Source organism: Pseudonaja textilis, chromosome 3 (assembly GCF_049901715.1).
Source record: "Pseudonaja textilis isolate UNSWEBS1 chromosome 3, rPseTex1.2, whole genome shotgun sequence".
In the NCBI taxonomy this organism is placed as follows: domain Eukaryota; kingdom Metazoa; phylum Chordata; class Lepidosauria; order Squamata; family Elapidae; genus Pseudonaja; species Pseudonaja textilis.
Genome location: NC_141992.1, coordinates 165,800,514 through 165,814,746, shown reverse-complemented (window position 1 = coordinate 165,814,746; position 14,233 = coordinate 165,800,514). Strand labels below are relative to the sequence as shown.

Below are 14,233 nucleotides of genomic sequence, written 5' to 3'. Positions count from 1 at the left end.
ATATCATTAAAATATATGAAATTTAGTTAAATTATTTCTAACATAATAATATTTATGCCTATGCTTTTGTAACATATTTCAGTTACTATTTTTATAATTTCTAAAACCAAAGAAATAACTTACTCCCTTGGTTTTGTGCTCACAAGTACCCGGAGGGGCTTTTTACTGTTTAAACATGCTTTCAGAAAGCTATCCACTTCAGTGAAGGGCCTTAGAAAAACTAGGTCACCATTAATGGTAAAGATCTTTTTCCCAATTTCCAGACCTGCCACCTAGATAAGAAAGCAAAATACATATATAATCAATAAGCATCACAACATCAGTGATCCTTTATTATTATTTACATGCACAGAAGAAGAGCTTCAAACATCCCCATATTCCTATATTTACAACTGTGGAATTTATATAACATTACAGAAAATACCTTTATGAAAAAAACTAATCCTGGCAATTCAATATTATTGGAAATAATTTTATTATTTTTAAGATTTTTCCCCCAAACTTGACAGCTTAAAGTTTAAATTAATAGTGGATTTAAATAGATTCACTTATCCATTTACCAACACAATTCATCTAAGAAAAATTCATATGAATATGTATGACTTAAATTAATAGTAAGTTTGTAGATAAAGATTTCAAAACCCTGGATTAAAATATTTGACTTGCCACATTATAAAAAAATTTACATATCCAGGTTAAATTTCTTTTTGAACAAATGGACTTACTTAGGAATATTCATCAATTTATTTAAACATTCAAACACTCAAAAGTTTATCCCTGAAATTCAGTTTCTTTTTCAGCATTAATCTTGGTTCACAAAAATACAGAAATGAATGCTAAATCGAATGTTAAACATATCAGAGTGCATATACACAATTTATATATGCTGATAAATTTTGTTTATTATTTATTGTTTTTTTTGGGGGGGGGATTCATACAGCTACTTCTTCAGAAGGAAGAAGTCAACTCTTCTAATTAGGCACAGCCAGAACTCCAGCTATTTAATGGAATCTACAAAGCTTTCTTCCTTATAATAAATGGCCTCTTGTTTACAGACCTGCATTTCCTTGACATGTCATTCCTAGTTCTCCTGACTACCATTTTCATATAGCATTTTGTTTTAAAGGATGTAATTTCTGACTAGGAACAGCAAGTAACTCCACAACGTTTTCTCTTCATTGCTACAGGATTTGAAGTGGGGGTGGCTCAATAATATGTTCATTTGTTAACTAGTCTATGTTTTCAGCAGGTCAGCTGTTAAGAAATTGTTCTCCCTCAGATGCAATAGAGGATGGTGCTTAAACTTTTCTCAAATCTGGACCTCTAAGGCTCAAACAACCCCTAACCTCCTTGTTTCCAGCTTAATATATAGCTTTTCCTTTGGAAAAGAGATGTGGTGAATCTTGCATTTATAATGGAAGATGCCACATTTTTTAAATATTATTGGTGGCTCAGATAATCTTGAATGACTATTTTAATACATATTCTTTGCTAGACCATTCCCTAAGCAATATTAATTTATTGTATACGGAAATTTTTACATGCTTATCCATGAACCTACTTTTAAGTAGCTATATATAAAATTGTATTGCACAAGTATATTTCTTATTCTGCAAAAATGATTCTCAAAGTTCTGCACCTAGGTAACCTTTAAAAAATTACCTGCAATATGTAGCCTTATACACAGCAATTTTCTCAGCTCTCTTAAACTTCACACACCTAATAATTCTCTATAGTTCTTTATAATTGTAAAATTAGAAATGTGAAAAGTAATGTTTCTTTCAATAACTTTAAGATATCAAAGTTTAAATTTTTAGGAAATTACAATTATTGACTGTCTACAAGCTTAAACATGAAGGTGTAAATAGCTGATAATAATTGTCTGTACAGAACTCCCAAGCACTATTTTTTCAGCCCCTAATAAGCCATTCTAATAATTGTTGCTGAAAATCAGGAGCACACCTACTCATATTTTGAAGTATAAAAAGTGAGAATGTAATGTAAGTCTCAAGTAGGTTTAACATAATTTAAAAGAAAACATTAAAACTCTGATGTGAAAAACTGAAAATGCCAGCCCTGCTACGTAGCAGGGCCATATCCAGTGTTGGCCATAATTGGATTTTCACAACATGTTATGCTGAAATTAAAAAAAAACACAGTATGGCTTAATTGCATTGTGTGAAATCATCCATATTGTATGTTTTTAATCTCTACATTATTAAAATAATACAAATATTTATATTTTACAAATGCTCTGGGATAGTCTTTAATAATTTAAACACATACACAAATCAATTAAAATTATTAAAATAAAACTTTGAAATAACTGTCAAAATACATGTAAACTTTTCTATGAGCAGAAATGTAATAATTGGGACAGTTATAAACAAGGCTATATTACCTCAGCATTTGAGCACTTTTCCACTATTTTTACAATTGGTGCTTTGTTTTTGTCTTCCAAACTAAAACCATAAGTTCCATCACTTGATAGGATCTGAAAAAGGAAAAATTGTAAATCAATATGCTGAATAAATATGGCTGACAGGCAACTGTTACTACTATATGATTGTTACCATTGTGAACATTACATCTGGCAAATATATTAATCTGCATAAGCTGTGACATTAATCTTATGCATTTATTTGAGCATTGTATGAATATTTAACCAATACAGACTAACTTTGGACTCTATAAAGTACCTATATGTTGTTCTTCAGTAAATATATATTTTCCTCACAAAACTGAAGAGTACAAAAAACAGCAAGAGAGGTCTAGCGGATTTAAGCTGATGGACAATAGCAATAACTACAAACTATAACATTGTCTATGTGCAAATAATAGGAGTTAGCAGCATCAAAATCAAACAAACATATAGACTCCATTTTTAAAAAACTTACCAGCAATGATTTTGCAATTACATTTTCCACTACTTTTAAGTCATGCTTCATAAGTCTATGTTTCATGTTGGAGCCTTCCATTTCTTCATCCGCAAAAAAACGAAACAGAAGTGGTTCATCTTTGAACTCACTTTTTTCCAGCACTATTTGACAGAGAAAAGGTTAATATTTGTGTAGCGCCTATAGACATATTGATTTATAATTCAACGAAAATTTTATTTACTAAATGATTTATTAAATAACTGCATCTACCAAAACAAGCTGAACTGTCTGATAAACTCCTTATTTCTTATTAATAATTCCCACTTCAGTGAAAGGGAAGAGCTGTATCTCAGAAAGAGTTATTTTCTATTAATAGAACATATATTATGGAATATTTTTCCTCCTGAACTTAGAGCAGCACCCATTCTAATGACATTGTGAAAATAGGTTAAAATGAGGTTTTCCAGAAAGTGTTTGTAGAATGGTGAAGTGTCATCATATTTGGCTTTATTGCACTGTAACTTACTACATCTTATTGTTCTTAATGTAATTTTGTTATACTGTTATGTAAGTTATTTTTATGTTGTTAACTCTAGGAATCTTCAAGGATTATGCAAGCATATAAAACAAATAAGTAGATACTTGTAGTATTGTACTTTTCACAGCTATTAACAAGTAATTTTACAAAGAAAACAGTGTAGAATTTTATGATGAGCAAGAATGGACTCTACCTGTAACTATACAGCTTTCTCTACCTGTACTCTATCTGTAAGCTGTACAGGTATTCTAAAGAGGTTCGTAATTAGATAGTACTTTTTAAAGTATAAATCACAGAACAAAAGTTAGAGTAACAAACCAGTAAATGCTACATACTGCATATCCTGGGGAAATTATTTATCACAGAATCAATATCAGATTCTAAAGTTATATTGAAAAAAAACATTTTAAAAACTTATATAAATTTATAGTTTACCATGATGCATAAATCCATTGTCACAAAGTGCTATTCCAAAGATCATTGCTTCTTCTCTTGTTCTGCAATCTCCCTGCAGATATGATGTTTATTAATATATAAAAATAAACATGATCATTACTTAAAATTATTTCTATATTTTGGCTTATACATGCCCATTATTTTAATTTCATAACATAAGTGATATTAAATTTATATTTTAATACTCGGTATGTTGCATTTACTTTGGCATTAAAATAAAATATACTTGTATAATATAATCTAACTTTTTTTTTAATAGGCAGATAAATAGAATGCTTAATACTTTAAAGTCTTTCAAAAGATACAAGGACTCTAACACATGACCAATAATATCCAAATATTTGTAGCTTAGTTAACATATAAAAACAAAATTATATGATATAAAAATGTTAATTTCTAATGGAAATTTATTTACATTTATTTCATGTTACTAATCAAATTTATATACTTCAGAGCACTGCCCTACCTGTGCAATTAGCCAGTCTATCATTTTATTAGCCATTATGACAGTTTTGTAGGTTCTTAAATGGTAATCTTTATCTCTGAGGAGAAAAAAAACATAAAATAGTTTGTCCTCAAAATATATATTCTACAAAAGCTGAATATTCATACATTATACCCCAAATATAACCTAAGTAATTCCTCATCTATTCAAAAGTATTTTCTGTTTGTATTACTTCGTAATAATAACACTTTATTTTAGTTAAAGTATTGTGTATTTTGGACAAGGTTCAAAGTGTATTACAAAAATTAAACGTCCCATATATCTCCAAAACTAGGCTTTTTTATTTATGGAATTATCTTGATGAGGGACTAAAAGAAAATGTTACAGTATAATATTGAATGTGATACACCATAGATGTTTCCACATGCAATATGTGACTTCTAGAACTGTATCTTTTAATACTCCTACTCCCCCCCCCCTCCTTTCTACATAAAATATTGATACAGACACAAAACACAAAACTTACTATTAAGGAAATTTGAAATAATAATACATTTTTAATATCTTTGCTTGGCTGATTAATTTATATCCCGCCTTTCCTGCAGAAATTGAAATTGGTTTATCTAGAATCTCCCTTCATTTTATTCCTACAGCAAGCCTGTAAGATAGGTTGGGCTAAGAGAGATGATGATTACTCCAAAATAATTTAATGAATGGCTGAATATGTACTTATACCACTAAGAGCTTCTCAGTTGGAACAACCCTTTGCTTTAATATTTTTTATTTCATAACTCTACTCTGTATTCTTTGGAGTTGAGCAACATATATTACGGACATGGGACTATGATTAGGCAGATTAAGGAATGTTTTGGGTTTTTTTAAATAAAACTCACAATACAGAACAATATCAAGACAGGGTTATACCTAAAAAGAGAAAAGGCAAAAATGTACATTTCCAATCATATGAATCTAGAAATGCAACTGCTGCTTCTTGTTTTATCATGAAAATGTAATAATGACTAGTTTACTTTGCATTATTTTTGCTTAAATTAATGTATGACATTTTAAAATTCATTCTTTTTATTTCGGGTATTCTGTAGTTTGAGAATTGCTTGCTACTTGTTTACTGCTTGCTTGTTACTTGTCTTGATTTTATGTGGTACATTTAAAAAAAGTACTATTTATGTTTTGTTTGGGTTAAGTTGTACATGCATATTTTGTGGAAAGAAAAAGCAACTGAGTTTGTTTATTACCAGAAAGGTTTATGTAAAAGGTATAGTAAGATTCCTATTAGTACAGTAAGAAAGGTACAAGTTAGAAGGTATGTCTATCTTGTATTAACCACAATGCCAGAGTGCATTGCCTCTCAAAAATATGTTTGGCCCCAATCTTCCTTCCAGACTAGTCTAAATATTGTAAGTAAATAAATAAATACAAGTAAAATATAAATGAGATTATATATACATATACTTACATGCACTCAAACATTCAAATGTGTCCTAAACCCTTATTTAGAAATTGACAGATTGAAGAAACAGTTATCTTTACATAACAAGCAGAAATCCAGTGGTTGAACTTTTGTCCAGAATAAAGATGTCATTTTATTGCTATAAACCTGCTGGCTCATAAAACAGAAAACTTTTTGTGTGGGTGACTTCGTCTTTTAGAATTCTTTTTCATAGGAAACATGTTTTAGTTCATTCTCTGACTATTATATGTGGTCCTTGAAGACTAGATTGTTTGAATATTTTTTAAGGAATAGGCCAATACTTTCAAACTTGGAAGAAGGTTAAATTAGTTTCATCAGATTTAAGACTGGTACATCAAAACGTTCTATTTGAATTTATTGGATGCTCCAAAGAATGTATTTGAAAAGAGATTTTATCTGTTAGCACTGCAAAAAATGTGATGAGGAATTAAATCATGATTTAGTGCTGTGAGTTATTGGTATCTTTTTGGAAAAATATTTTAATACAGTATATAAGTAGATTTAGGGGAAAGTCTTTCAGTAGTAAAGATACTAATGTCACATTGACATGTTCTAAAATGTGGGACACTTCACTGTTGTTTAAAAACTTTGGTTATATCTGGAGTGAGAAATTGGAAAAGCATTAATTTTCTGGACATCAAGGACTAGATTCAAGGTATGTAATTTATCCAGTTTGAAAAGGCAATTTTTTCCACTGATCACAACAACGTAGTATGTTCTCTGTGATATACATTTCATAATATCTAGAAGAACAAAAGGTTTATTATTTAAAATGATGATTGTTTGATATTTAATATATATGTGACATGCCAAGATGGCTTAAATTTTTTCTTTCAGGATTTGTATTGTTTATTAATTGTTTTTCTCTTATTCTTAGTTTGCATTGGAATGAAATATTGTATGCATTGCTTTAACTAATAATTTTTATGCTATTATTTGTCTATCTATGAATGAACCAGTAGGCTTCGTGCCTATACATACATGCATACACACACACACACACACTCACACACACGTGTATGTATAATGTGTATGTGTATGTGTGTGTGTTTGTGCATATATGTGTGTACATAAAATGTTTCTATGCTTGTCTGTCTATTGGAAAGGGAAATGTAGATGCAAATGTGCCTTGCATTAGTCTTACACCATTTATTGAAGGCTTTGCTGGTCAATAATCAAAATAAAACGACATTGTTTTTTTAAAAGGTTGCTTTCTAGCAGACTTTCTATGGTTATAATTTCAGCTTAGTCTTCTTTATTAGAACAATGAACAATTATTGAGCAAGATCTACATAAGTGGATAACAACTACTAATAGCCTTACGAAACTAAACAACTGAAATTCAAACTTACCTTATCACAGGAGTAAACAGACTGTGCAGACGACAATATAATCTTACACCCTGAAAAGTATATGAACAATATTCAATATAAATTACTCAATATCAAGTAAAGCCCATATATATTTATGCAGGTTACTGTCTCAAATAATGGCAATTTATGGCCTTAATTTAAATAGCTTTATAAAATAAGAAAGAGGAAATTCCTTCAAAAGCATATTTGAAATCCAGGAAAATTCCACATAGCTATTTCTTCAAAAATAAATATTGATTCATTTGTTCTTTTAATATACCAGCAACATTTCACATTTGTGGAAGACAAACAAGTCATACTTTATGAACTAACAAACCCTGTTTTAAATCTTGGTTTATGATCCTGGTATAATAAAATGTTTAAAAAATGTCTGATTTATGTATATGTTCTTGTGAAAGAATGAATAATGTAGGAAAAATAGAGCATTGTACTAAATAAATTATAAATCCTACTTTATCATAGTATTGTGACCAGAAGTGCATAACCGCTTTCAGGACTACACTTTAAACATCATGCTGATTATTAAACAGTAAAGCAACTCTCAGGAAGAAGTACGGACAAATATTCTTTAATTCATTAGACAAAGCTATCATTTTTCTCAGATTTGTATTTGGTTTAGGTGTCAATGAATAAGTGAATTAGGTTTGAATATTATATTACACAACACTGTAATTTGTCTTTCATTTCAACAGCTCAACAGAACATAATTTTATCTCCTTATTTTTGCACATCAGGAAAACAGGAAATTTACCTTAATTTATAACACCAATGTTGTTTTATAATGCCATATTTTTAGTTTTTAATCAGAATGTTTGTATGTTTAAATAGTGTAACTATTTAGTATGTTTGTACCTTTGAGATTACATCCTGCATTTCATTTCTTGGATAATATGTGCCATCATCATAACGGAATCTATAGAGCATGTGTTCAGGTTTAAATTGATGTTTGTCTGTAACTAATGCAAAAGCAAACATAAAAATATGTTAACGTAAAGAAAATACATGAAAAGTGCTAGAAGTATTCTGTATCCTAAAATTGGCTGTAATGGGTTTGCCCTTTTTCACAATAGGATTAATGGGGTATCATTATGCTTCACCATATGCTTTTATTTTATTGTTTGCCCTGAATCTGATTAGCAAGAATTTTATTTTGTAAAGAATGAGTGTCAAACTTGTGACATCACATTGTAATCACGACGTATCACAACTTTCCCCCTTCACTAAACCGGGGGTGGGCGTGGCCAGAGTGTGATGATCTGGCCCACGGGCCGCAAGTTTAACACCCCGGCTATACATCATAGCCTTTCTCAAAGACTCAAATGCCTCATTATTCCCAGCTATCTTTGCATGGGGAAAATTACAATTGTTAAAGAGTTAAAATAGAAAAGGCATAACTTATGAACCCAAAGCTTTCCTGTAACTTACCAGATTTATTCCAAAAGTGGTTGCCAAATTAGAATATTTAATCCCTCTCTCTCATTCTTTAGTAGCCACTGCCAACTGCCTGAACTGAAAATAAATCCTTTTCTCAAGAACAAATCTCACAATGTCCTCATTATCAAGCTTCATTAAAAAAGAATGTGGGAGTATTACAAGTATTCCAGCAAGTCAACAATCCTCCCCTTAGTAACAAACTATTTTTGTGTATGTCAGGTCAGGAATTTGAGTCTTTTCTCACAATTTATTGGTATAATATTGAGGATGTATATTTGTTCTTAGATGCAGCTTTGGGATGTTTTAGCATTAGCATTAGTTTCAGCATTAGCTTTTGGTCTCCAGTTGTCTTTTACTGACTTTTCTTTCTTATAGTTCCACTGACTGCTGGAGGTTCGACTCTGAAAAGTTTTAAATCCTAAACACAACTTAGTATTTAATGAAGGCTTGTATCTTAACATGCATCATATCCCTATCAGAATTTGGAAAGGAGCAATGAAAAGCAAGGCATTTTTCTAAATAAATGCCTAGTAATGTTTTTAAGTCACTAACAGCAGAGTGCAATTTAATGACTGTAAATACTATATCCCATGTCATGTTATATAATCTCTTTCACAGACACCTTCAAACACATAATTACAATTTTAAAACAATCCAATGCCTATATAAGGATACACAGCTCTTTTAAGATTTTCTTAAACCTAACAAACAATTAAACTGGAAAAGAAGATTTTCAAACAAACTTAATTATACAATAGCAGAAAACAAAACAAAGTACAAAAACATCAACATTAAATGCAGCATCTGGATATTTTAAACAAAGCAAGTTGTATGTTGATCATATTTAGCCTGTACCAAAAATTAGTCTGTTACCAACAATTAATGAGTTTAAGTTATTTGAAAATCAAACAAAAATGCTAAAATTCATATTCACTGATATCTATGATTGAAAAATTATAAATTTATAACTTTTGTATCCTTGAATCACTTTGTCCTTTTGTTTGACTAACAGAACAAAAATATTAAAGATTTAATTAAGATATGTTAACTTCTGTTTTTTTTTTCAGATGCATATCCTTGTCTGCACTTGGAAAGTAGACTGGTTTGTACTTAAGATGGGAGAACTACACGGAATCCCAAAGCTGTTTGCTAGGCATAAAGCAAAAAAACCCAAACAAACAAACGAGGAAGACAGTGAGCTCCCATTAATTGCCCCAGCTTCTGCCATCTTAGCTGTTCAAAAGCATTAAAAATGTAAGTAGAAAAATAGTGACCACCTTTGGTGGGAAGGTAACAGCGTTCTGGGCGACTTTGGCGTTTAGTCATGCCAACCACATGACTATGGAATTGTCATCTGATAGCGCTGGTTCTTTGGCTTAAAAACAGAGATGAGCACCACCCCCTAGAGTCAGGAACAATTAGCACATAGGTGCAAGGGGAACCTTTACCTTTACCTATTGTCTGGCTGCCAAAACACTCAAGATGACTTTGAACTCAATAAGAGTTAAACTTGACTTGAAGAAAGCTTTAATTCTTACTTTCTTCAACTGTTCTGATATGAAAAGCATATATTTTAATTATTTATTATTAGATAAAGAGTATGACCCATTTAAAATTTCAAAAAGAAGTGAATTAAAAAACATCCACAAACTTCATAGTGGTTTTGAGTTAACCAATTATTACAAGTCAATAAAAATAATATTGAATGAATAATATCAATAAAAGTCTTATGCTGTTAATGATACTTAAAGTGGAACTTGCAAATGCAGAAAATAACAGCTATAATTTAAATCTAAATTGTCTCTCACATGCACAGTGATTTTCTGAACAAAAACAGATGGGCCATTCAATTTTATTTTAAGAATTCAGTTCCTGTGGAAGCACATCTGGATTTACATAATAATAAGTAAATATGTAAGTTCCTTTATTTTGGTCAATAACAGTATAAAATAACAACAAGGCAAAAACAAAAACAGTAAAGTGTAGGACAAGCTGCAAAAGACAAAAGAGAAAATATCAGATCCATATAAGTTCTTAAATAGCATTTGGATACAACATGGATATAATAGATACAATAAAACAGGTTATTCTTTAGGCTAAATCTGAAAAATAAAAACTAGAACAAATAATACACCAAACTGTTCCAAAGATAGTGATGATGTTATCTAGTTTGGTAGTGAAAAGTTCATCAGAAAACAATCGAACTCTGAGCATCAAAGAGCTCACTGTTCCAAAGACTTATTCTGTTACTTTTGGCTACAATAAATCAAGGGTGGGATTCAACCAGTGTTACTGCATGCGCACATGTAAAAAACCTTAAGGTGTGCCACCCGGACAGCTGAAAAGCACTGTGCGCGGCTGCGCAGCATTTGAAAAGCCACTTTCTTACTGCTTTTTCAACCTCAGCTGTGCCACACAAAGCAGCTGAGGTTGAAAAAGCAGGAAATAAAGGACAGGGCAGGCGGGTGGGCCAAACAGCAGCAAACACAGAACCGTTTCGGTGTCTGCTACTCTTCAGAGCTACCAGTTCTACAGAGCCGGGCAGAACCGGTAGCATCCCACCCCTGCAACAAATGTCATTCTCATAAACAATTATGTACTCTGTACATCTACTGGCAAGTAAAAAAAACTTAAATGTTTGCAAATAATTATTAGAAAAGATAACTTATTTACCATGGTGTATAATGCCATTCTCCAACAAAGCCTGACCAAGATGAACACCTTCTTCTGGTCTGTGAATCTCTCCAGTTTCCAATAACCAAGATACAAACTCACTAATTAAGAAAAAAAGCAGATAGACAAAAATTATTTTAACATATCAAAGTTCAAGGTAGTAAAGAAGTAAAATTCCTAAAAAAAGCAACAGAATACATTTTGCTCATTGATGGGGTAATCCAATTCATGTCTATTCATGAATAAGCTGCTCTGAGTACAATGTTTCTGAGAGAAGATATCAGATTAAAATCTAAATTTGTGTTTGTAGAATTCATATTTTTTGTTTCTTTAAAAGCTAGGATAGAGTAAGGGTCAATAAAATGTTGATGGCCAGAGCTGCATTTAATATTATTGGAAGAACTGAAAACTATAATTGATGAACTAATAAATCAAAGTTAATGGAACCAGGCCAGGTATTTTATTTTATCCGCACCCCTTTTTTCCTGAGGTGCACTCGGGGAGATTTCTTTGTTTTTTAATTATGGTAAGTCATTTTACAGTTCACATTATAATTTTCATATGTACTCTGTCTCAAAAAGTAAGGGAACCACTGTGCAAAGTTCAGGAAGAAGGTATTAAGAATTATGTGAGAGTTTATGGTTACAAGCGTTACAAGTCTCTGTTCCTTATCAATTCTGATCTGATCAGACTTCATCAATGTCCACAGATACAAACTGTTGCTAGAACTTAAAGCTTGTTTTGCATTGAAAGTTTGGTAAGGCAAATGTCTGGGCTGCAGGAAGAATCTGATGTTCCTAGAAGCAATATTCAATCAGTTTTATTATACAATATATTTATTAATTAAATGAAATAGCACTCATCTTCAGTATGATACCTGAAACTATATGCATAAAAAGATGAAAAATTGCATTATGTATGTACGTATGTATGTATGTATGCATGTGTATGTATACACACACACGTGTGTGTATATACATACATACATACACACAGAAATGTTTATAGGTCATGGTTATTTTATCTCCTTTTAATACCATATATAAAATACTACTGTATATTTTATAAAACAATTTTATATTTTACAAGGCCAAAAAAGATATATTTATGCTACTCTATTTTGTTGATCCATTTAAAAAAGTGAACTGTAACACATTACACATTCTATTTAATATTCTAAACTATAGGACAGAACTCTGTTCATATGAAAGACAGGCAGTTCACCAATTACTTTTTCACATGTAAAATAACATTTATAGTTTCAATACTGCATTTTTAAAGCTTGGAGGACAGGCAGACAGATAGATACCATCGTATTTATTTATATCATCATTCAAAAAAATGGTATATTTATATAATATCTGCTGGCTTTTTTTTTTTCAGGAATATTGTGTAAAACAGTCAATACCCAGTCTGGCTTAAGTAATTTGCTAGTTAGTGTCAAAGTGAGAATATGTGGACTAAAGCAGAAATCCTAAATAGTCTGACCATTTTATTTATCAAATTTGATAAATAATAACTAGAATAATGAGACAAATTTTTAAACTCAAATATTAAACACATACCTTCCAAGGAAACATTTTGGAAAAGTGGTTAATTTCCTCTTTCGGTCTTTGATCAAATTCCCTTGCCTGCACATCATTTTGTAAAGTTTTTCTCCTTGTTCAGAGATCATCACCCATGTATCTTGTTCCATACCAAGTTTTAACCCTGAAAAGCAAATCCCAATATAATAATTTTGAAGTGTTTCCAAATAATATATTACTATCAATTGTGGGGCATAAGGGGCGTCCTTCAGTTTTCAATCCTAGTAACATTAAATGTAAAATAATTTGTGATTTACTTTAAAGACTTTTAAAATTAGAATAGTAAACATTACCAAGAGCAGCTGGAGAAATACAAACAAATCATTCCAGACATGATTTTCTATAAACAAATACACAGACAGACAGACAGACACACACACACACAGAGGGAGGGAGGGAGGGAGGGAGAGAGAACGAGAACTAAAAGATTCAGGTTAAAATTTCTAGTATAATATATTCAGTGTTAAGATGATCTCAAGAAACAAGTCTAAGAAAGCTTCCTTTCAAATATACAATAAATGTGAAGATCCCCCATTCACGAAGACTTTTATCTGAAAATCATTTCAAAAGCTGAATGGACTAGCCAAATAGTTGTCAGGGAAACTAGGGACCCAATAGTGTCATATTTAACAAATTGGATTATGAAGACAAAGCCTAAACACAGGCAGTAATATATCCACATAGCGCGTGAGCGCATGGACGCACACACATCACCTCCTAGTACTGAAATAATGGGTAACTCTCGGTCACATTAGGCTGACACTGAAGTGCAAATCTGCCTGAGTAAGGCTGGATTCAACTTGCAGTTTTCTAGAAAAAGCAAGAGTTTTATTTGCACTGGTTTAGTTCATATATTATGGTAAACCTTACTATAGTTTGTTTGGTTTTGGTTTTGTCACCATTGCAGCTATTGAACAAATGAGACCATCATGCAGTCATGGGGGGGTGGGGTTTTTTTTTTACAAGAGTGCTTTTCAGGCTACCCATTTCGAGGTCATTGTGATTGCAGAGAGAACAAAATATTTTATGTACTATTTTTAAGCATTAAAATATTTGTGGTTTTTATTTGTAGCATTTTCATCAAATTTATTCCATCTTTATATTCATAACATATTCAAAGCAGCTAACAGATTGAGTGTTAAAATGCAGTTAAACATGAACTGAACTGCAAAAATAATTCAGTAATATTACATTGTGATAGAATACACACAATGCTCAAAATCTATGAAGAAAGCAAGCTAACATTTTTTAAAATCTTTTAAGATCATAATCTTACTACTTCAGAAAGACAGCTAAATTTCCTTTTCACTTATATTTATGTAAACTTTTTCAATTGCTTTATATTCATGAATGTGAATAG

At 31.1% G+C, this 14,233-nt stretch overlaps 1 protein-coding gene and 1 long non-coding RNA gene across 4 annotated transcripts in view; one reads left to right on the top strand and one right to left on the bottom strand.

Annotated features, from left to right (window-relative positions):
• PREX2 (phosphatidylinositol-3,4,5-trisphosphate dependent Rac exchange factor 2) overlaps positions 1 to 14,233 on the bottom strand; it is a 116,846-nt gene that overhangs the window by 57,900 nt on the left and 44,713 nt on the right. For both annotated transcript variants that reach the window (XM_087931341.1, XM_087931343.1), the window contains exons 10-18: positions 12,853 to 12,997; positions 11,288 to 11,388; positions 8,033 to 8,136; positions 7,160 to 7,209; positions 4,340 to 4,415; positions 3,853 to 3,925; positions 2,898 to 3,040; positions 2,402 to 2,494; positions 124 to 272 (exon numbers count right to left, since the gene is read on the bottom strand). In XM_087931341.1, coding sequence (XP_087787467.1) covers positions 124 to 272; positions 2,402 to 2,494; positions 2,898 to 3,040; positions 3,853 to 3,925; positions 4,340 to 4,415; positions 7,160 to 7,209; positions 8,033 to 8,136; positions 11,288 to 11,388; positions 12,853 to 12,997 — 934 coding nt within the window. The remainder of the gene's footprint in view (positions 1 to 123; positions 273 to 2,401; positions 2,495 to 2,897; positions 3,041 to 3,852; positions 3,926 to 4,339; positions 4,416 to 7,159; positions 7,210 to 8,032; positions 8,137 to 11,287; positions 11,389 to 12,852; positions 12,998 to 14,233) is intronic.
• LOC148126401 (uncharacterized) overlaps positions 1 to 14,233 on the top strand; it is a 77,555-nt gene that overhangs the window by 61,315 nt on the left and 2,007 nt on the right. For both annotated transcript variants that reach the window (XR_015743230.1, XR_015743231.1), the window contains one exon: positions 9,682 to 9,868. This is a non-coding gene — a long non-coding RNA (uncharacterized LOC148126401). The remainder of the gene's footprint in view (positions 1 to 9,681; positions 9,869 to 14,233) is intronic.